Source organism: Hevea brasiliensis, chromosome 11, assembly GCF_030052815.1.
Source record: "Hevea brasiliensis isolate MT/VB/25A 57/8 chromosome 11, ASM3005281v1, whole genome shotgun sequence".
Taxonomy (NCBI): Eukaryota; Viridiplantae; Streptophyta; class Magnoliopsida; order Malpighiales; family Euphorbiaceae; genus Hevea; species Hevea brasiliensis.
This window is the reverse complement of record NC_079503.1, coordinates 10,989,017-11,011,032: the sequence shown is the minus strand read 5'-3', so window position 1 is coordinate 11,011,032 and position 22,016 is coordinate 10,989,017. Positions and strand designations below refer to the sequence as shown.

Here is a 22,016-nt window from a genome sequence, read left to right as displayed (position 1 = left end):
TAAGAACAATAAAAATGTCATTCGTTTTAGTATGATAGAATAATGACCATGACCACAGATAAAATTAAGGCCATTTCATTAGGGCCACAGACCATTCTTGAGGAAGATGTTTGCTCAATTTCCATATTGATAAAATACAAAATCATCCAATCCCCCTTTCACTTTGCAATAATAAAATGCACTTGAGAATAAATGATAGACCTCGTTAGATTGAGTAAGCAAAGGAATGGATGCAAGTTGAAATTAGAGGGCTTGATCATACAGAACATAAATACATATGGTTGAAAATTCATCCTTTCATTCTTAGAGCACCTGAAAGGAGATGATTTACACACTACCAACATTTACTCAACATCCTCCGTCAAAAATAAACCGCTTTCTACAACTGGTGGTAGCAGTCGCCGTCGTTGCGTCGTTATCCTTATCATATGTATTGATCCCAAGAGGCTTTGCATTCTCGTTTTAGTTCTTGCACGAGGTTTTGCATTCACTCGGAGTCAGATTCCATATTACCCATAGCTTTCAACCCTCTTGGTCTCTGCATTGAATGGTCATCTAGTGTTAGAAGCTAACTGATAGAAAGAATTAAAGCAAAAAATGGTTCCTCGATATTACTACTACCTTCTTGGAGATTTTCTTCTCCCTGACTTCATACCGTTCTAGTGTTAGATCGCATAGCCATGACCCTGGACTCACAAGCTGAGCAAAAAATTCCAGTAGAGCATGAGAACCCATTCAAATGTTCAAATCATAAAAGTCAAGAAAGGAAAAATCAAATCAATTATACATTGGAAATCAGAGCATATCTTTTGTGTAAGGTTTATGCTCTTGATAAATTTTGTTCAGATCTGATCCACCATGCATTGAAAATACAAACACCTTACAATTCATATATTAAATTAATGATCAACCAGGTCTAAATGAGAAAAATAATTTACCTTTTCTTTTTCATTGATAATTTGGAAATTATTTGTTGGGACAGTTGAGAAGAGCAATGTGCATTCCATAATTGAATATCATAACATTTTGCGGTTTAATATTGCCACTGTGGTCCAAGCTGGAGAGGAGAAGAATAATCATGATAAACAATACAAACACTGTCGGCTGAACCCTTGGGTTAGTCTTTGTTAAGAAGACACTTGTTGATAAGTCTTTGTTTCGTCCCTTAACTCATCACCGTACACGTGGAAGTGTACTGGAAGTTAAGTACACTTTACTCTGATATTTAATTTCCATTTCAACCTAATATGCTCTCGAATTCCACAACATTGTTTGCGGGCCCAACATCACTCCCAGTTGGACCCACACCCCCTCATCACTTTCCATCCAAAGCCACGTAGATAATGATTCTAATTGTTGTCTTTTTCCAACTTTCTTAATGGTATAAAGAACTTTCTATTTTTAAAATTTTCATGGCAGCTCCAAGCCAAATTTACAATAAATAAATATATATAATCACCAGCAAAGCATTTGTGAGGGGTCCCCCTCACCCTTTTCTCTCCAGATTGTCACGGCTTATTCAAATAATCATGAAAAATTATAATGTTTAATTAGCTATTAACTCGCTAATTAGAAAATCCTAACACATTTAGGTAATACTAGTAGTCTGCTAATACACAATCAGGTCATTGTTAGATACATATCCACACCTTAACGGCCACGTGTAAGTTCATCTCTTGCTTGGTGTCACGATACACGCTTCCCCATCTTTTCCAGCCAAAGAAAAAGGCCAAAAAAGAGAACAAATTCACATAAATAATTTAATCAAAGTCTTTCTCAGTTATCAAATCCCATACTTACAAGTTGCCCCTACGGGTATCCTAAGAAATAGGTTTCTGCACAGCCCTCTTCTTTTTTAGCAAGGAAAGAAAGCTACTAACCCTGGAACTTTGTGTTCTAATTGCATCAGATTGAAAGTATTCAATTGAATAAAACTAATCAAAGAAAATTAGAAGCAAGTCTTAAATACGAAAAGGGAGCAAGAGGAGGGCTTACATTGAGAGTGCGTTGAATGAACTTGGCCCTCTTCTTGGGTCTCTGTGGCAGCTTTGAACCCTTAAAGGCAATGAAATCTTCCTCTTTCTCTTTGTTAGTTAAAGCAATCACAAACTTGGGTGGCCAGACAGTAGGTGCAGCCTCACCGCTACCTGAAGACGACCCACCTTTCTTGCTATCATGCGCTGTCTCGGAAGATGCCCCAGATTTGCTATTATTATCATGGTTGCTGTTGTGGTTGTGGTGGGCGTAGTTGTTGGCGGTGGTTATGCCTCTCCTATCGTGCGTACCCTTATCGGGAGAAGCAAGGCCTCTCACACCACCGTTACTCTGGCCTCTCATGGCACTAGAATTCTCAGAATTCCTGTAAAAATAAACACAAAGGGACAATAAAGAAACATTACATAGTTAGACACCATATACCATGTGTCACCAACAGCTTGCTAAGTAATGAAAGCAACCTCGAGTGATTTCAGAAGTTGAAAAAAGAAAAATGTGTTGCCAGATTTGAAGTGGGTAATTGGGATAAAATTACGAGAATAACCTTCGAGGGATGATCTAGATCGGTGACTAGAATCGCTATGGCTTTTGCGTAGAAAATGGGCTGTACAACTTTGATGGTTTTTTTGGCTTGTTTGGTGGACTTCGTGTTCGGCTTTTAAAGAGGGTGGTAGTGGGCGCTAATTTTTCTTCGATGAAAAGTTCAGATATTTGAGAGGGAGAAAAGAAAGCAGTGCAGACTGCAGAGATTCTATTTCTAATTTTTTATTTCTATTTCAATCCAACATGAACAGCTGGTTCTTTTAGTATGTTTGCGGGCCGTTGGATTGAGTTTTTCCCTTTCGGGGTCTGTGTTACGTGTTGAAATTCGGATCGACATGTGAGATAAAGTGGACCATAATCCTAATCCAATCTATGATCGGACGGTGTTAATGCGTTCGTTGGACACGTGGAATGGTATGGGACGTCCCAACCACATGTGCTTCCGACTGTTCCATGCCGTACCAGACAAAAACCGCAATTAAAAAAAAAATATAGAAAGAAATGTCAAAACTAATTCAATTATGATACCGCAAGGCAGGTGAAGGGGAATAAAAAGAAGGGGAATAATACAGTTACTGTCCTATAATATTTGCGCTAATAACAAAGATAATTATAAACTTAAGCCTAATACCTTTTTTTCAATATATGAAAAAAAAAAGAGATTCACAGCCATATTCCCATCAGATTTGAGTGCACCCAATTAATCTAAACTATACTAATAAGAACCTACCAAATTCAGTCCCAACTCCTGTCTAAATCTGCCTCCCATTAAATTTATGTAGAATGGACAGGACAACCATAAGCATCGTAAATTACCTTGCCCAAAGAAGCGAAAATCTCTGGATTTTAAAAATTCAATCTTTGGAGCTCTGTTGTAATAAAAATGCTTCCAGATTACAAGCAGAAATGCACACAATGAGAACCTAAAACAGTGTTCAGGCCAAGTGTAAGTTTGTGAGCAAATGTTACCAATCATGTCCACGGACGGCCCTATCCCCTTCCTACAGTCCTACTAAAAATTGCATTTTCATCTTACCTAAATAAATAAATAAATTATCAGACCCTTATCCCAACAGGAATACAATTGACTATTTATGCTCACAAAATTTTAGGCGACTGATGAAATTTTAGCATATCATTCACATCAGTGGCAACAAAATCTAATCACAACTATCAATCCAAACCACCCCGTATAGACAGCGTGAAACACTAATCATCAAAGAATATTATTACTGTGTATGAATATTACGTTAATGATATTAAAATAATTATAACTGTAAATTTTAAAATTCTAATACCAACATGAGCCCATTGGATAAAAAAATAAATAAATAAATACAAACACAACATCATCATAGTCATTAACAATTACACCCAAGTCTAAATTTGACCGCTAATACGACACAACTAAGCAAATACTATTTACCCTGTTAAAAAAAAAAAAAGCAATACTATTTACCGGAAACCCATGCCCCTACTAAGCATTTCTTGTGATGTTAAAAGCATTAACAGATGTTAAAATCATTCAGCTTTAAAAGCTCAAAATTTGTTTTATGGTAAAAAAAAAAAAGGGGACTCGGTAGAATACCCAAACATAAGCGAGCCCATTTAAGTGATATCGATCTTCTGCCTTTAATATAGGGGTAAAAAAACTAACACTTCTGGCTGCATGACATGAAAACCTGCAAATCTTGGATTTGTAAACCCGACACAAAATTCCTGATTTAAAAAAAAAAATTGGCGATAAATGCATGATCCAACCCACAAAACGAACCATTTCATCCGTCACATTCTAATGACCCACCCACCAGAAAAACCCAATTCCATGGCTTAACGGCGAGTTTTGTAATCAGACCGAACAAATCGCGCAGATGTTACATAAAAATCAAAGTAGGTTGAAGGATCAGTACCTGAGAACACGCGGAGGTGGAGGTGGCGGTGGCTGTGGCGAGGAAGGACGCTGCCGGAGATTCAAATAGCCATTGCTTTGATTAGTATTTCTGGTGGTACTTGGCTGATTAGAAGCCTCTTTATCAGCTCTAACGACCCTACGGTCCACCCGAACCGTGGTTCGATGAACCGAAGAGTTGGAGTCGTCCTTCACCTGGACCTTCATGCACCTCAGGCGCTTCCGGTTACCCCACTGCAAGACAAAATCCGACGTCGTTTGTTTGGTAGTCTCTGAAACGGCCCTTAACAAATCATCTCCGGTTTTGTGGGTATTATTGGTGTTAACATTATTATTGCTTTTCAAAGAGTCCTTTTCCATCTTTTGTTGCACACCTGTCCCATCCCACCAAAAAAATAATGTTTAAACAAATTAAACAATTCTTAAAAAAAAAAAAAAACAATATTTAGTTTTTTTTTCTTATCAAGCTAGCTTTCAGAAACAAAGGAGTGCCGTCTCTGTACTTCTACAAAATTCAAATAAAAGAAGCAGTCTCTAAAAAAATTAAAAAATAAATAAATTAGAAATGGGAAGAAGATTGCCGCGGATACGAATCCGGCGGCTGTGCTTTTTTGGAGGAAAAAAAAAATAATGACTGGGAATCGTGCGATGGGCACAATGATGATGATAAACAAGAAGCGAAAATAGACAAATGTAACCGAAGCGAAGGGAATCTTCACTGTAATGAGATAAGTCAATCTAGAAATGGATCCACTACATTTCCAGTGGCTTTATCATATGGAAAAGGAGAGCGTGCAGGAAATTTTAAGAGAGCTGTGCTTGATTGCCGAGAAAATTTAGAAGATGAAAACAAAGAAAATCCCAACCTTGATTTCTCAACTATTCATTTCCAGAATCATAAGGAAACTTGAAATTCGACTTAAATCTCATCCTATAATCGACATGCTTCCTCTATGAGCTGGAATGTTTTTACGACCAAAGCGAACATGTTCAGATAATTCATATCGCCTCCGAAACCAAACGAGAGTCATTGAGTATGGGAAGGAATTTGCGAAGAATATATACGGAGCAGAGGATGCTAACCATGAATGAACAAAAAGAAAGATCATTAGAATATAAAATCCAGAGAATAATTGATCGAAAATAGCCAAGTTATTCCTAAAACTGCAATTCTTCAGAGAAAAATGGCACCCAGATTTTTTTTTTTTTCTTTTTAAATCTTCAAACCGAAACCAAAGACACAACCATTGAGAGAGATAAATGAGGAGCCCCGAAGAGGAAAATTGAAGCATTACCTGAAACTTCAACTCGCGGAAGAAATCTGTTATTCTCAAATGAATTTAACACCTGGGAAAGCTGATTTTTTTCTCAGACGCTGAAGATTGCAAATGAAACAAGGCAGCAAAGTTAGCCTCTTTCTTAGCAAGCCAAAGCAGAAGAGAAAGAGATGAGAGGAACAAGCAGAAGAGAGAGAGAGAGAGATGAGAGGAACAAGCAGAGATTTAACATAAACTGTTGTAAAAAGAGTTAATCTAGTGCTAGACTGCAAAATCCAAACTCGAATTCAATGATTCTAATGGCAGACAATGACTTACAAAGTGAGTTACCCAGATTTTGACATTATAAACACGGTGAATCACAACAAATTTTGCTTCGTTAAGTCCTCAGGCAAGGTAATATGTGAATCTAGGTCAGATTTTCAGCTGAATGTTGACATTTCAAAGCTTACATCCTCGACTCTCATGTCAGATTCAGATCTTTGTATATCATGAAACTGATCCTTGTATTCTATAATCAGCAAGGAAATTGACCAATTTCCCTCTATAGCTGCGTAAATCTCTTCAAAATGTATCTGCAAAACAAGAAACAAGCAAAAATAACATTATTTCAAAGGATAAGCCACCCAAATTCTACAGAAAAGCGAACCCTGTTTCAACTTACCAACCTGCGAAACTTAAATTCTGTGACCTTCTATCTATAAATCTCAATGGGATATAGCCAATTTTCACAAGTTACAATCCACCACCAAGAAATTCCTCGTGAAAGCACCTTCACATCCCCGAAAATGTACCTGTTAAACTAGAAATGAGAAAAAATTAAGTACCAGTCATGTATCCAAATTTTATTACGCGACAACAAGACGATCATATTCCGTTCTCAATTACACAGCTAAGTTATCTCTCTGTCTCTCTACTACCTGCAGATCCTCAGCATTGATTTGTTCAATTCTCGTCAAGTTTCACCCAAATATCTCTGTTTGGTTACCCGGAAAGAAGAGAAAGAAAAAGCAAGAAAATTCGCAGAGAAAACCAGAGAGAGAAGAGCGAAGAGAGAACCACCAATACTGCAAACAGATTCTTTTTTAATAGAGCGAAATGCCCTTTTCTCTTCAAACCCAAACTTCATCACCCATCTCGCTCTCCGTTACATCCAGCCGTCCAATACCAACCATTTATGACCGTTGATCTATTTATCCAACCCTCCGTGTTACTCCTACTGTTAACCGTCAAGTTCGTCTACCCTTTGCCCCGTTACGACGTTTTTCAGAATTAGGGTATGGAATGGATCGATCAAGTTCCGAATCAAATTGAGCTAATTAATTTATTAAAATAAAAATATAAAAACTAAATTAAATTGAACCAAAATTAGGAATGGGAGGAATAGAATTAATAGGATTAATTTAATTTAATTTTTTTATTGTGATTTTTTTTCTAATTTCTTTCAACTTTCAAAATCTCTCTTTAACCAAACAATAAATAATTTAAAATATAAAAATTGCAAAGAATAAATAATTTAAAATATAAAAATTGCAAAGAATAATTTAAAATATAAAAATCACAAAATTCAGCAACCCACAATCCATATCACAAGACATACAAAATCACATATTCAAACAACTCATAGTTAGAGGTCGGTAAAATTTAGTTTAAATTAAAAAAATAATGTAATTGATTTATTTCAAAAATTCAATTATTTTTTTTAATAAACAGTTTGATTTAATTTTTTTTATTTTAAGAAAATCAGCCTATTTGTTATGATTTCTCAAAGAAAAAATATAGAATATCTTTAATTAATAATTATGTCTTAAATTATAATTAAAAATAAGAAAATTAATTTTATAAAAAGTTGAAGATAAGCCTAAGATGAAGTTCAATTCGATTTAGTTTTCTTTCTAATTCAATTATGCTTACGACAAATTTTAACAACTATCCATGAACTTATATAGTTATAACACTATAGTTCTTTAATTTTAAAATACTTTAAAATGTAACATAAAACAACCTTAATTTTCAAATTTTGCACAGCAAAATTCATCTGACTTTTAATTATTAAATTTTCAGTTAGAAACTAATGTGAATAGCTCTCGTATGACAATTAATCAATGTTTCTCTCTACTCTCTCATACAAAGTGTAAAATTATTCTCTTTACGCATGAAAAAATTATTCTGTTAATAGAGAGAAAAATAATTCAATTTGCACATCGCTTGAGAGAGAAAAGAGCAATACTGACTAAGATTAATGTTGAAACTGTCCAGGTCAGTGTGTAACTGAAAAACTGACAATTGGAGGTTAGAAGAATTTTACTGTGCAAAATTTGAAGGTTGATGGGATTTTATGTTATTTTTTTAACTTGAGAGACTGTAATGTTGCAACGAGATAAGTTCAGGGACAGCTATCAAAATTTATCCATTATGCTTAAGGGTGTTTGACTTAATTGTTGGATATAACTGATAATTGTTATACATCCAAATAGCTGAATCAATGTGTTTAATAAATCCATTGAAATTATAACTGATAGTTGATGGAGTACTTGTCAACTTCATTTTCTATCAGCTTTATTATAGAAAAAGTTCATAAACTGTTGTATAATTTTTTATTTTTTAATAAGAATACCCTAAATTCTAATCCTAATTCAACCAATTCTTACATCTCTAATATATTAGCATTGATTTTTTTTTCTTTTTCTTACTTTACGATATCATTATTCATCACGTTATGTTTTAACTTTTTAATTTTTGTTAATGATATAAAACACAAAATATTTTTTTATTATGAAAATACAAATTTTTAACATGCAAAATTTAAAATTACAAAATTATTTTTCCTAATGTAATTACTGTATTGTTTCAAGAAAAAAAAAAGTTAATGTATTATTGTATAAGTACATTTTCAAAAAATTATTTAATTTTTATTTATTTATTAATAAAATAAAATATATAAATATAATAAAATAATAATAGTATATTTATTTTAATAACAAAATAAATTATACCATATAATATATTAATAAATATATATTTATTTTAATAGTAGAATAAATGACATAATATAATAAATTAATAATTGTACATTTATTTTATTAGTAAAATAAATTATATAATATATATACCATTATTAATCATTTTTACATATTAACAGCAACAAATACATATAGTTTTACTAAATACTTTACATAAATCAGCTATTATCAACTATCAGCTATCAGTTATCTGTTAATAATAATCGCTATTAATTATTAGTTATCAGTTGTATTCAATAGTTAAATCAAACAGTACCTTAATCTGTTATAAATTTTACTTCATTTGATTTTTTGGCCTTTCAAGAGTGTTTGTTTTAATTGTTGAAGGCAGTTAGTAGATATTTAAACATCTGAACTAACCTATTAGATAAATATATCAAAATTGTGACGATAACTAATAGACATCTAAATAATTACAATTTTGTATCAAATTCATTTTTAGAACTTTTTCTAATTGGTTAGTAGCTAATTTGAGATTGCTTTTTTACTTAAACTGTACTAGCTTTTTAAAATCTATTAATAACAAAGTCTTTAAAATAATTTTTTATTTTAATTAATTATAAATAATATAAAAATATTTAAATAATAATTAAATTAGTTATAATACTTATTCTAAATGATAAAAACATATGTTTATCTACATTAAAAAATAATTATAGTTTAAAAATTATATTTTTAATTTTAACATATGTTTATAATGAATTAAGAATTATATATCTATTTCAATAATAAATAATATAATATAACACATGTTCATCTTATATATCAACGACAGTTAAACATTATTTTATTAAAAATTTAGGATATATCAATCATAATTATTTATCTATTAGATATAGTCAATTATATCTAACAATTAAACTAAATACACACTTAAACGAAACAAAGCTGAATTGGGTGATGATTGCCTTTTTCAACAACCAATGACACAATATAGAAATACTACATATTCAAGTAGCATGTAAAAAACCTAGGGGCGTGAGTGGCTCGATTTCAGTTCAAAGCCTATATAAAAATCGAAATCAAATTAAAATTTTGGTACGATTTCAATTTTATTGTTTGTTGTTTTAATTTCAGTTTAGTTTGATTATCAATTTTTCTTTGACTCTATATATACAATGGCTAAACATGCCTGCACCTTATTATGCATACTTTTGGAAGATGCATTCCATAAGGAGTACTATCAACTTGTTGTTTATATAGCAAGAGCATCCTCCATCTGTTTGTGAGAGACTTGCTGCTCATCTGTATATGAAAGTGTATCAACTTTTATCTTCGATGATTTAGCGCTCTCCTGGTCGAAGAATATCTTGGCCTTTGGTAAGATCAGAGTGTGTATTTTGCGTATATTATACCATTTTGTAAGATAGCACATCGTTAGTTGGGCATGATCTATACGTTTATGGGAAAATAAGATATTTTTTCGCCACCATTATTGGTCTGCTTCTCTTTTATCTCGTTCATTGAGATAGCACCATCAAAATATCACAGGTAGTATTGTCATGCTTTCAATGCAGTAATTTTTTTTTTCCCTTAAAAATAAAGTATGGTGAGTAGAATGTGGGCAAAAGACCGTTCGCTGAGGATGGTATTGTTATTATTTTATATATAGTTTACTTTAGTATGTGTATTTTATATAATGTATATTACAATTTATGATAAATTGGTTTGAAACATAAATATTTTGTATTTTTTTTTTCTTTTCTTTCTTTTTCCTTGTGAAAAGAAGTATAGAATATGAATATTACTACTTTAAATTAGAATTGTGAGTTTTTCAAAAAAATTAATGAGTGACAATTCAATATATATATATATATATATATGTCAAATTTATCATGTGGATCAAAAAACTGATATAGAATATTAAGACATAAATTTTATATAATTTATATAAGTTCTTCTGATATAGAATATTCAAATACATAAATATGCCTGATTTGACTCAAAAAATAATTTCGTTCATTGAAATTGATAAAAAAAATTTAAGTATAAAGTTTTAATTAAAAATAAATATAAAATAAAATTTATTTTTAAATATAAAGTTTACTTAATGGACTAAAAATGCCAAATATTTATGTTAAATTACGATTATATCTAAAACTTTTTTTTGTTAATCAAATAAAATTTTAGATACTATATTGTAATTTATCATTAACTTTTTAAATTCAATTTAATTTAATTGGATACAGTCATGATAATTAAAAGTTCTGGATGATGTTTGGTATTTTTTGTCCAATTGCTCTTATTTTTTAATATTTGAATTGTTTTTGTATCCATAAATTATCTGAATATGTTTTGTACCCAATTATTATTATTTGAATAATATATGAATCTATTTATTTTTATTATTTTTAATTAATAATTTTTATAAAATATATATTTTTATTAATATTTTATATTTTAAAAATTTAATAATTTTATAAAATATTTAAATTTTATTAATTTAAAATATAATATAGAAATTTTAAATATAGAAAAATTTAGCGATATTATTATAAAAATATAATTTATGTTTAACTAATTATTTACATAAGCGATTGGTAGGACACTCAACATTTTGAATATGATTTGAATCTAGGTATTATTTTTTATTTGATCCATTGCTAGGATTTTAATGGTGGGAAAGGAAGTAGAATAGATGAGTAATCCTCGATCTTATTTTTTTTTTTTTAACTAAGCATAATATGGTGCTAGAGATGACAATGTTTTTTTCAAAATTGATTTTTCAGGCTGAGGTGATCCATTGCTTGAATTTTCCAGCTGAGGTATTTCATAATTTATTTAAATTCACCATTAATTTTAGATAAAAGTCACCAACAATTTAAAATGATTTATAAGATTTTTTAATTTTTTTTAAAAAAGAAAATGTTTAGTTTTAAAGTCTAAAATTGTTGTGAAAAATACACCCACACAAAATTTAACGTAGTTCGGTATAAGCATACTCCAACAAACAAATCCACTATCAAAGAAAAATAATAACAATTACTAATTATTTTTCTCACTGTCAAAATCATTCAAACAAAACTCACAAAATTCAACACACCTCTCCACTTTATTAGCTCTTTACAATGCATTCCATATAATGGACAACTAACTATTCATATATATAGGCCTAAAATCCAGTGCTTTTAGAATGCTAAATATTAATTTTCATAATTTAAATTCTACTAAACTTACTAAACTAATTATACTTCCTAATTCCAATTGGAATTGGACTTTAACAATCTTCACCTCTAAGTCAAATGGAATTAATCTTCACAATTTCTGCAAAAGTCAATTTTCTCTTGGGTACTTCCTTGCACTCTTGGTTGTTGACATTGTTTCTTGCTTCCACTTGTATTCTTCCAATCAATGTGCTTCCTTCCAATTTTTAGAGATTCTTTGTATCAATCTTCTCACTCTTCATGATAACAAGAGGACCTCACCTAACTCTCATGACTTCGTTATGAATCGAACACCCATAACCCAAAGAATCTAACTTACCCAAGAAAATTAAGTTCCTTTCAAATTTAGGAACGTATCTTACTTTATCAAACATTTTTACTTGATCACCATGTAGCTTGATCTTCGCTCTTCCAACACCTTTAACTTCCATCTTGTTCCCATTGGCTAACTTCCATCTTGTTCCCATTGGCTAACTTCACTTTTTTTCCTCCATTCTCTTTAATCACATCAAACCACTTCTTCTTTGAGCAAATATGAAATGGGTAAGTAGAATTTATTAACCACTCATCTTGTAATGGATCTTTTGCCTTTTCCTTATCATCATCCACTCTAAAACATTTACCATCAACACCATCATCCATTGCAATTGCAACAGTTCTTTATTTTTCTTTTCCATGACTCTCATTGAATTGTTTAAACTCTATAAGATCTTCCTTAATCTTAATACAATGGTATTGAATGTGACCCTTCTCATGACAGTAGTAGCATTCTCTATCTTTATGGTATACTCGTGGTCTCGAGCTCGATCTAATATTCCTTCTCCAATTCTTTCCACGTGGATTGCTTCTACTACGATTAGAACCAGCAACAAAAGCGTTACCTTCATTGCTACTACCTGTCTACTTGAACTTCTCATCATCTAAGATAACTGCGGTAACCTCCTCCACCTTCAAAGTCTCCTTTCAAACTGTTAGAGCTGTCATTAAACTTTTATAAGATTTTGGAAGAGAGGTTAAAAGTAGAAGGGCTTTATCTTTTTCATCAACCTTCATACCAACACTAGTCAATTGGGTAATTAATTTATTAAAAATATTAATGTGATTTCTCACATCAGTACCTTCACCCATTCTATGTTGGTATAACTCCTTCTTCAAGTACAAGTGATTTGTGAGTGACTTTGACATGTACAAGCTCTCCAATGTCTTTCACAAAATAACTGACAAAATTTCTTCCAAGACATTATACTTTACATCTGGGGCTAATGTCAATCTAATCATACTCAAAGCCCTTTGTTGAAGCTCCTCCTAATCATTATCTTTTATGGTCGTCGGTTGCTTCTCGTTTAATGCTTTAATTAATTCTTATTGCACAATAACATCATTCACGGTGCTTTGCTACAGACTGAAATTATTTTTCCCATCGAACGGCTCCACCTCAAATTTCGCGTTGTTCATCTTTGACATCTCAAACCATAGCTTGATACCACTTGTTATGCATCGCATAAGCGTGTAAACTATAAAGAAACAAAGCAAACACATAAAGTATCAATATTTACGTGGTTCACCCTATCAAAATAGGGCTATATCCATGGGCATGCCATCTTTCACTATCAATAAATAATAAATCATCATTATAAGCTCAAAGCTATACTATCCATAAACTCAATTACACTCAAGAGAACCCATACTATATCAACCTGCTTATAGTAAATATTAATTAGTCCCTCTCAATCTCTTTTAGACATAACTTAATATATTTACTATTATAATACTATACCACAAAAGGTGTCTTCAACTATATGGGCAAGAGCCCTCTTATCAATGGGTAAGAATTCTTTCCTCTTGAATTCTATGCCCGTTCTCCACCTTAGGCCAAAGCCTCTTTCCCTCCATGGGACTGCAATGGGCAGGAACCCCTCATCAATGGGCAAAGTCAAATCCTCAGCAATTGGTAAAACCCCTCTCTGCAATGGGCAATAGCCTCACTCCATGAGCTGAAAGCCAAATAATATTTTCCATTATTCTCCTATTTATACTATTAATTCTCTCAATCCTAATAGGAGTCCCACTTAATTTAGGAATAACACTAAAATAAGAGTTCTACTTTATATAGAAAATATTTCTCTATCCTATTAAAGAATATTTCTCCCACTCAAATTAAGAAAAGATCTCTGCAAATCCCAATAGGATTTTAATTCATAATTCTAACAAAAATAATTATTTTCAAGTCGATTCAAGTTTGATTTTGATATATTGACAAAAACTGTATACCTGCCCTGACTATTTTTGTTTGTCACCTCTAACATGGTGATAGGTTTATTGATTTTAATTAATGAGAGGTCATTAAGCCATTGTGATTGTGGACTATCAAACTGAAAACTTTAGTCAACTTTAAATCTCATCGAGCATTTGATTCCAAGGGAAAAGGATTAAATTTAACAACAATCTGGATTCCACATCTAACTTTTACTTCCGAAATGGCATTAATCTCAATGGTTAATAGTAAGTCATGCCATAGATTACCAAACTAATGGTTTGATATATCACGATCCAAATTATGGGTCGGACCGGCACTAGGACTTGGGTCAGCATAAGACCCTCAAAACTCGTAGTAAGCCCAACTAAACTCTAACCCATCAATAAGCCCATATTAAGCCCAATTTTAAGAAATCAATCGGACAGAGTTCGGCCATAATATGAACTAGACCAGTAATCTCTATAAAGCACATTTGGGGAGCTCAGCTTACTCATACAATTATCCACAAATTAAAATAAAATCAAGTGGAAGCTCAGCTTCCTCATCCAAACCATATGTCAATCCCGTTCAACCACACATGCATCATATAAAGTTTATAATTTCCAAAATAAATAATCTTTACAATCCCAAGTCAAATCAAATATGTCCTAATACATGCGAAGTTCTAGATTTTAACTGACAATATAAATTACAATAATAGACATAAAAGGACATGCAAAGAAGAGAACATGTCAATTATATGTAAAACTCTCTTGTAACCTGAAAAAATGAGGTGAACAGGAGTGAGCGTTCAACTCATAGAGTAAGATATCGATTTTAAAAATATTTTCTATAACTATCTAATTCTATTGCATCCCTAAGGATGAAATGCAACACCGATCAATAATTTCTCACCAAATTGAAATAATAGTCATCCAAAGAATAATTTGGAGCACTCACACATATATATACCATATCAAATAAAATAAATATGGGAGCTGATCCCTTATATAGCTCTCTTAATCTAAAACCAGCTAGTGATATCAACTCGAGTCGGACTTTTGCTTAATAATCCAATTGCGGGAGTCGGCGAAATCAACTTAAAGTCGTACTCACTACGACTTTCTTAAAAAGGACCGGGCCCCAAGCGAGATTAGCTCAAGCACATTTACCCGTCCTACCCATATTCATCACACCACACCACACACATATACACATGCTAACTGCTCCAAATTATTCAAAGGTGACATGCATAACCATTTACAAACAATAAAATGCAATATATAGCGTGCCTAGTAATTAGATATATATGTGTGTGTGTGTGTGTGTATGTGTGTGTGATGCATGAGTATGCCGTGATATATAATAATATTGAAATTATAATTAAAATCAATATCTATTCACAACACTTTAAAGATCACTGCGGTGGCTAGGCAGAGGAAGAAGGCTGTCCTGGCTCACCTAAATAATATATCAAAATTTATTAATAAACAACTTGAAACAAAGCTATGGAGAATCAAAAGACAGCCCAAAGGTTTTGCTAAAAATTCGGTAGAGTTCCCTTTATACCTAGGACCTACCCAACCTGCAAAAAGGTTCAAATAACACTTTTAAATATCAATTTCTCACAACTACAACTCATTAACAACATATGGTACCTCCTGCGCCCTCCAAATCAGTCAATGATCATGAATTAGAAAAATTACATTTTAGTCCCTAAAACTAACTTTTTATCAAAAAACTATCCAAACGAGCTTTAAAAATTCTAAAATTTTTTCTCATGGTTCTTAGCAATATTACTAAGCTAATACAAAAAGGAATTATAATTTTCTAACCTACCACAAATATTTTATGAATTTTTTTTTTGAAATTCTGGGAATGAACCTGGACAGCAATGTTGTCCATATTCATTCCTGGACAAATTTTAATTCTTTTATTTTATTTTATTTTATTTTTTTTATGATAATAAAAATAATATACTATAGATAATAATAATAATACAATTAACAAATGAAATAATAATAATAATAATAATAATAATAATAATAATAATACATGCAAAAATGATATTCATTTAACAAAAATACCATTGTGAAAATATTAATTTTAAAACAATGAATAAATATAAATAAATTATTAGCTTAATAAAAGAAAATATTTATAAAAAAATTTAGGTTGCTACATTTTTTCCCCCTTAAGAAAAATTTGTCCTCGAATTTTAAATAAAAAGCACCAAGGAAAAGAAGGTGGTTATTCGTTGCTTCTCTGATTCTGCTGTAGTGTCCTAGCTGTCATCATCATTCTGTAGCGGAACTCTTAATTCGGTAGGCACCAGTCTATACACATTCTCCTTAAAAGGAAATGACAGTGAGTACATAATGTTAAGTATGAAAGGACGATCAGAGTAGTAAAAGGAGTTAAATCGAGTTAGTTATCAGGGCTTGCAACCCTTCTGAAATATAAGCTGGAGAAAGTACTATTTGTGGGTGAGTTTTAGTGGATGAAATTGTTTCTAATAGGTAAATTTGAGGTTGAAGTTTGGAGAGTCGTAGGCAATATATGTGATTATATTAAGGAGAATGAACACATAAAATATCTTATCTGGAATTATAGCATAGCACACATTTTTTACAGCCATGTTAGTTTGGGTGGAACTTATAGTTTCAAGGGCTCCTATCTAACCATAATGAGCGATTTCCTACAAAGGGTACTAGGGAATGATAACTTCTGATGGTCGAGTTGGGAAAGGAGATACAAGAAGAATTTTCTATAGTCAATTACAAGTGTTACATAATATGAAGGATATGCTGGTAGGAACCAATCGTAAGGTTAGAATTCCAGAAGTGATGGAACTAGTAATCAAGATAAGACTAAGAAATAAAAAGAAGGTTAAAGTTGATGATGGAATGAACCGAATCATACATTAAAATGGGAGAAACTAATTACTAGAAGCGTCTTTTGGTGGAATGGCCTGGAGAGTTGGAAGAATTCCGGGGTTAAACATGCTCGCTTAAGAGAAATTCTAGGATGGGTGAAAAGTTCTCTATTCCACCAATGGGACAAAACCATGAGGCTCAAGATGGGGTGGGACAAAGCGGACAATTCGTTTAGTGGTTAGAGCAAGGGCGTTACATGATAAAAATAGGCAAGCCAAATTGACATGCATTCTTAAATATAAAACATGTTAATTACAAAAACATTGTTTTAACATTGTTGTGACTGTAATCTTATTCTTTTTGCAACATTGTTTTAGCAGTGTTGGATTCTTATTTATAGTATATCTAATTGCACTTGATTAGTTGAAATCACATTAGTCTCAGGCACATGGACTTGTTAACCAAGTGTGTCAAAAACAAGTTTAATTATATATGCCACTGGTGAATGGTAATCATTTATAGTCATGAGTTGAAGCCTCTAGTAGATCTAATTTAAGACTATGCATGGTCAACATAGCTTGATGCACTTGAAGATAGTGGTTATATTATGTATGCCAATAAGTTATTGGTTTCATGGGTTGATCAGGGTTTCCAATACGTAGTCCCATAAAATTGTTGCTAGAAAGGAAAAAACAGATGGAAACATTAAGGGCGACTCTAGGGATCAGAATGTCTAAACCCAATGAACCAAATGCTGAAATGACAGATGATGGACCACAAAATTGTGGAAAGAATGGGCCAACAAGGGGTATGAGAAATATGAGCATACCTATTTAGATAGAAACTTTAGCATGATGAAACCTATGTTTGAAAATCAGAAGGTTGGGAAGAACGATAAGAAAAATAATAAGAAAGAAAGAGATGGAGTTGATGATTCAAAACACTATAAGAAGGGAGAAAGTATATAAAAATTCTCTATATATTTGTATAAAATTTTAAATCAATTGATATAAAAAATGTTCTTAATATTATATTTTAAGAAAGTTTAACTAGTTTTGGTTTTATTCTTATTATTATATTTACAAGAATCACAATTCTTTTTTCTTATTTCTCTATTTTTATTCTATATCAATCGACTATCTTTTTTTTTAGAAACACAATATAATTAATAGTTTTTCAATATAAATTATTTATTTTAAATAAAGGAGATATCATAACGAAAAATTATCGAGTCACTAATTTATACTATTATATAGAAGAGTTATTTTATATTACCATAAATTTGATCTTAACAGTCATTATAATGAAATGAATACCAATTTGGTTCTTTCTATAATCTACTTAAATCCAAATTGTTTATTTTTATTTATGATTTTATGAAAAAAAATATATGGATTTTCTAAATTTTCACATTATCATTTTATATAATATATAATCTTCTATTTTAATTGAGTAAAATAAATTTTTTTACCCACTAACTCAATTTTTAGCTTCGCTTTTGCATGCAACCGCACACATACGTGCGCCCATTGTAATTAAATAACTGAATTTATTAAATTAAGTCATTTTGATAAAAGATGATTTGGTTTTCATTTTACTTATTATTTTAAAAATTAATTTTCAATTATTGATTTAGTTATTTTTTATTTAATAATTAAATTTACGAAATTTTTAACTAATATAAAATTATAATTTAATTAATAATATATTATTTATAGTTATTTTTTTATTATTTTATTTTTTAAATAAAATTAATCATAATGTATTTTTATTAATATTTTATTAATTAATAATATAAATTTTAATTAATTTAGTTATAATAAAAATCTGGTGAATTTTTGTTTTAATTTGATTTTTTAAATTAATTTAATTCAACTTGATTAATTTATTGAGTGTGTTTAGAGAGAGAGGAAATAAGGGTGATAAAAAAGGGAATCAAGATTCATGTAAAATAAAATAGAAGCAAGTAGATTTTAAATAATATAATTATTTAAATATAAAATCATTATTTACTCATACAAAAAGACAACAAATAGGGAAAATAATTACTTGATTCATGAAATTCAACTTCAAATAAGCTTATTTTTAAGTTTTTGTTTTTATTTTTATTTAAGTTTAAATAGATTTAAATTTTGATAAAAAATTAAAATAATAAAATTTTAATTTCTGATAATTAAATATTAATATATTTTTATTAAAAAAAATTATTACTGATATAAATATATGAAATTTAATTAACAAACTAATATTTTATTTTTTAAAATGAATTTATTTAAATTTAAACGAAAACTGTGAGTTAATTAAAAAAAATTTAAATGAATTTATTTGAACATAAATAAAAAAAAAATTCAGAGATAAAATTAAGTATTTCTCTCATTCTCCACCAACTTCTGAATTCTGTCAAGCTTCCAAGCAGTTAAATGGTAAACGAAATGATATTAAAAAAACAATTTTTTTTATTTAAAAATTACTCCTATTTATTTTTCAAAATATGATTTTTTTATTGAAAAATAATTTTATTTTATGATGCATAAAAATAATAATTTAGTTTTCATACAAAGAAAATTCAATAAAAGGGAGTTCATATTTAAAAAAAAAAAGATACGATATCAATCGATATGGAAATTTATCATATACTTTTTAAATTTTATTCATTTTAATTTAAACAATAAAATCAGTAACATTTTTATCTAATTTAATAAAAGAGACAAAGAGCATATATAAACTCTCTGCAACTATATTAATCTGGAAAATAAATTATATATTTTACTTTTTTTTAATACTAATAAATATGACATATTTTCTTACATTAAAAAATAATTGTTATTTTTTCATAAAAATACAATTTTAATAAAGTATTTTTTAAAAATTATATCATTATAATTTTCAAAATTAATTTTATTATTACCAATATTAAAATATAATAATTTTTTACTCACTAAAGATTTAAATTTTAAATTATTAAATTGAATAAAATTATAATTAATACTATAATTAATGTTCATTAAGTTAAAAAATAAAATAAATTTCAAAAAATTTAAAGTTCAAGATTCCTTTTATTAATTTTTAAAATATTTTTATATATCCAGAAGCAGAACTACTTTGTAGTTAGGGTCCCCAATTTGGGGCTATAGAAGTTTTTAAAAAATATCATTTTACCTTTAAATTAAATTTTGAAATTTAAAATTTTACTTATAAACTTTTGTATATTTTAAAAAAAAAACTATTATTTAATCTCCAATATTTTTATTCACACTTTATAAAAATTTAATTCACATTTTTATATTATTTATTTTTAATATCTTAATATTTATATTTTTACTTTAATTCTTATATTTTGTTAATATTTTATTTAATTTTTTAATATTTAATTATGGCCCTTAAAGATTATTTTTTATTTAGTTCTGTATATGTTGATTTTGAAAAATTATCATTATCTGTTAAGTTATTTTTATAAATTATTTATAAAAGAATTTAAATAAAATTTCTATACTTTCGGTCGAAATAAATAAATGTAAAATTAAATTTTAGACTAAATAATAAATCTTTATGTCTAAAGCTTTTTAAATAATTTAATTAAAAATATTTAAAAATATTTTAATATATTAAAATTACAAAAAAATATATAATTAAATATTATAATTATTAAAATAAAAATAATATTAATATTTTAAAAAATTATAATTAAAAAATAATTTAAAGATAAGTCGTATTTAATTATTACTTATCTACTTATTTTAAATCAATCCAAACGTTAATCAATTTAGGATTTTCTATTTCTGCCGGTATAAGTGAAATCCTTATGCCAAGCCAACCGCCCTCTCCACGACATATCTTCTTCTCTCCACAAACCATTTCTAATCGGAGCTCTTCAATTTTTGTTAGGGTTAGGGTTGATTAGAGCTATCGGAGTTTGTAAAGAATAGGTATGTCGCTCTATTTCCTCTTTGATTTTTGCAAAGCCTATTTGTCATCTTTATGATAATTTGATTTTTAATTTCTGATCTTTTAATTTTTTTTATTGGTTGGTTTTGGTAATCTTATTTGTTTTGTTTTCTTCTGGATTGTGTTCTTTGGTTAGGTTTTCCATTGAAGTTTAAGATGTTCTTCTTTTCAGATTTTGTTGTATTTTGGTTTTTTTTCCGTGATTTAGAGGCTTATTCGATCCTTTTATTGGGCAGTGAGGGGTTGCAGCCAACCAGGAGATGTATAAGGGAATAGGGTTACAGACTCCAAGAGGGTCTGGCACCAATGGTTATATACAGACCAACAAATTCTCCGTGAAGCCAAAGACTGCTAAGGTTGACCAGGGCACTGCTGGTTTCACCAAGAAACCCAATAAGGATATACTTGAGCATGAACGCAAGCGCCAAATCCATCTCAAGCTTGTTGTGCTTGAAGACATCCTCGCTGAACAAGGATATACCGATCTGGAAATTGCTGACAAGCTTCAAGATGCTAGGAAGATTTTAGAAGCTGCCTCAGCCTCTGAGGAAAGTGGTGGACCTGTTGCTACTGTGGTTTGTGAGACAAAGTAAACTGTCTCCCCCCTAGTTTTTTTTGTTGGTATAAATAGTTGAAAATTATTCTATATCCCAATAATTAAATCTTATTTCTTATTGTTTTGATATTTGTTACAAGATTGTTGTGACTGTAATCTTAATCTTTTTGCAACATTGTTTTAACGGTGTTGGATTCTTATTTATAGTATATCTAGTTGCACTTGATTAGTTGAAATCATGTTAGTCTCTGTGTGAAAACAAGTTTTATTGGGGAACAGTCACGTTGCACCACTGGTGAATAGAAATCGTTTATAATAACTGGTGGAAGCTTCTAGTAGATCTAATTTAAGACTATACATGGTCAACATAGTTTGATGCACTTGAAGATAGTGGTTATATTATATATGCAATTCTATGTTGACCAAATTAAGGCTGATTTATTGCTGTGGCAGAATTCTTCCCATTGAGTTTTGAATTTTCAAATATTTTGG

General features: G+C 29.9%; 2 protein-coding genes across 7 annotated transcripts; one reads left to right on the top strand and one right to left on the bottom strand.

The window, feature by feature from the left end:
- Positions 1–94: 94 nt before the first annotated feature.
- LOC110650696 (uncharacterized) lies at positions 95–6,832 on the bottom strand. 6 transcript variants are annotated; one of them, XR_009141360.1, is made up of 9 exons: positions 6,645–6,832; positions 6,393–6,526; positions 6,043–6,299; positions 5,743–5,822; positions 4,449–4,821; positions 1,996–2,359; positions 939–1,057; positions 622–699; positions 481–538 (listed from the first exon to the last, which is right to left on the bottom strand). XR_009141360.1 is itself a non-coding variant. In XM_021805790.2 (8 exons), the coding sequence occupies exons 5-8, from the start codon at positions 4,805–4,807 to the stop codon at positions 488–490; spliced, it is 852 nt and encodes a 283-aa protein (XP_021661482.2). In that variant the 5' UTR covers positions 4,808–4,821; positions 5,743–5,822; positions 6,043–6,299; positions 6,393–6,518; positions 6,645–6,828; the 3' UTR covers positions 95–487. The 6 variants fall into 6 exon arrangements, 5 of the variants coding, with proteins under 5 accessions (XP_021661482.2, XP_021661485.2, XP_021661483.2 ...); XM_021805790.2 differs by lacking the exon at positions 939–1,057 and having other exon boundaries at positions 95–538; positions 6,393–6,518; positions 6,645–6,828; XM_021805793.2 differs by lacking the exon at positions 939–1,057 and having other exon boundaries at positions 183–538; positions 6,389–6,526; positions 6,645–6,828.
- Positions 6,833–20,762: 13,930 nt separating this feature from the next.
- Positions 20,763–21,760, top strand: LOC110650695 (uncharacterized). Its single transcript, XM_058129865.1, has 2 exons — positions 20,763–20,949; positions 21,205–21,760. The coding sequence occupies exon 2, from the start codon at positions 21,229–21,231 to the stop codon at positions 21,559–21,561; it is 333 nt and encodes a 110-aa protein (XP_057985848.1). The 5' UTR covers positions 20,763–20,949; positions 21,205–21,228; the 3' UTR covers positions 21,562–21,760.
- Positions 21,761–22,016: the final 256 nt, after the last annotated feature.

Coding starts and splice junctions, on each gene's coding strand:
- LOC110650696 (XM_021805795.2), bottom strand. CDS start 4,807: ATGGAAAAGGACTCTTTGAAAAGCAATAATAATGTTAACACCAATAAT. Junction 700..1,995: donor TCATTCAACGCACTCTCAAT/GTAAGCCCTCCT, acceptor TTTTTTGCTCAG/CTTGTGAGTCCAGGGTCATG. Junction 539..621: donor AGAAGAAAATCTCCAAGAAG/GTAGTAGTAATA, acceptor CATTCAATGCAG/AGACCAAGAGGGTTGAAAGC.
- LOC110650695 (XM_058129865.1), top strand. CDS start 21,229: ATGTATAAGGGAATAGGGTTACAGACTCCAAGAGGGTCTGGCACCAAT.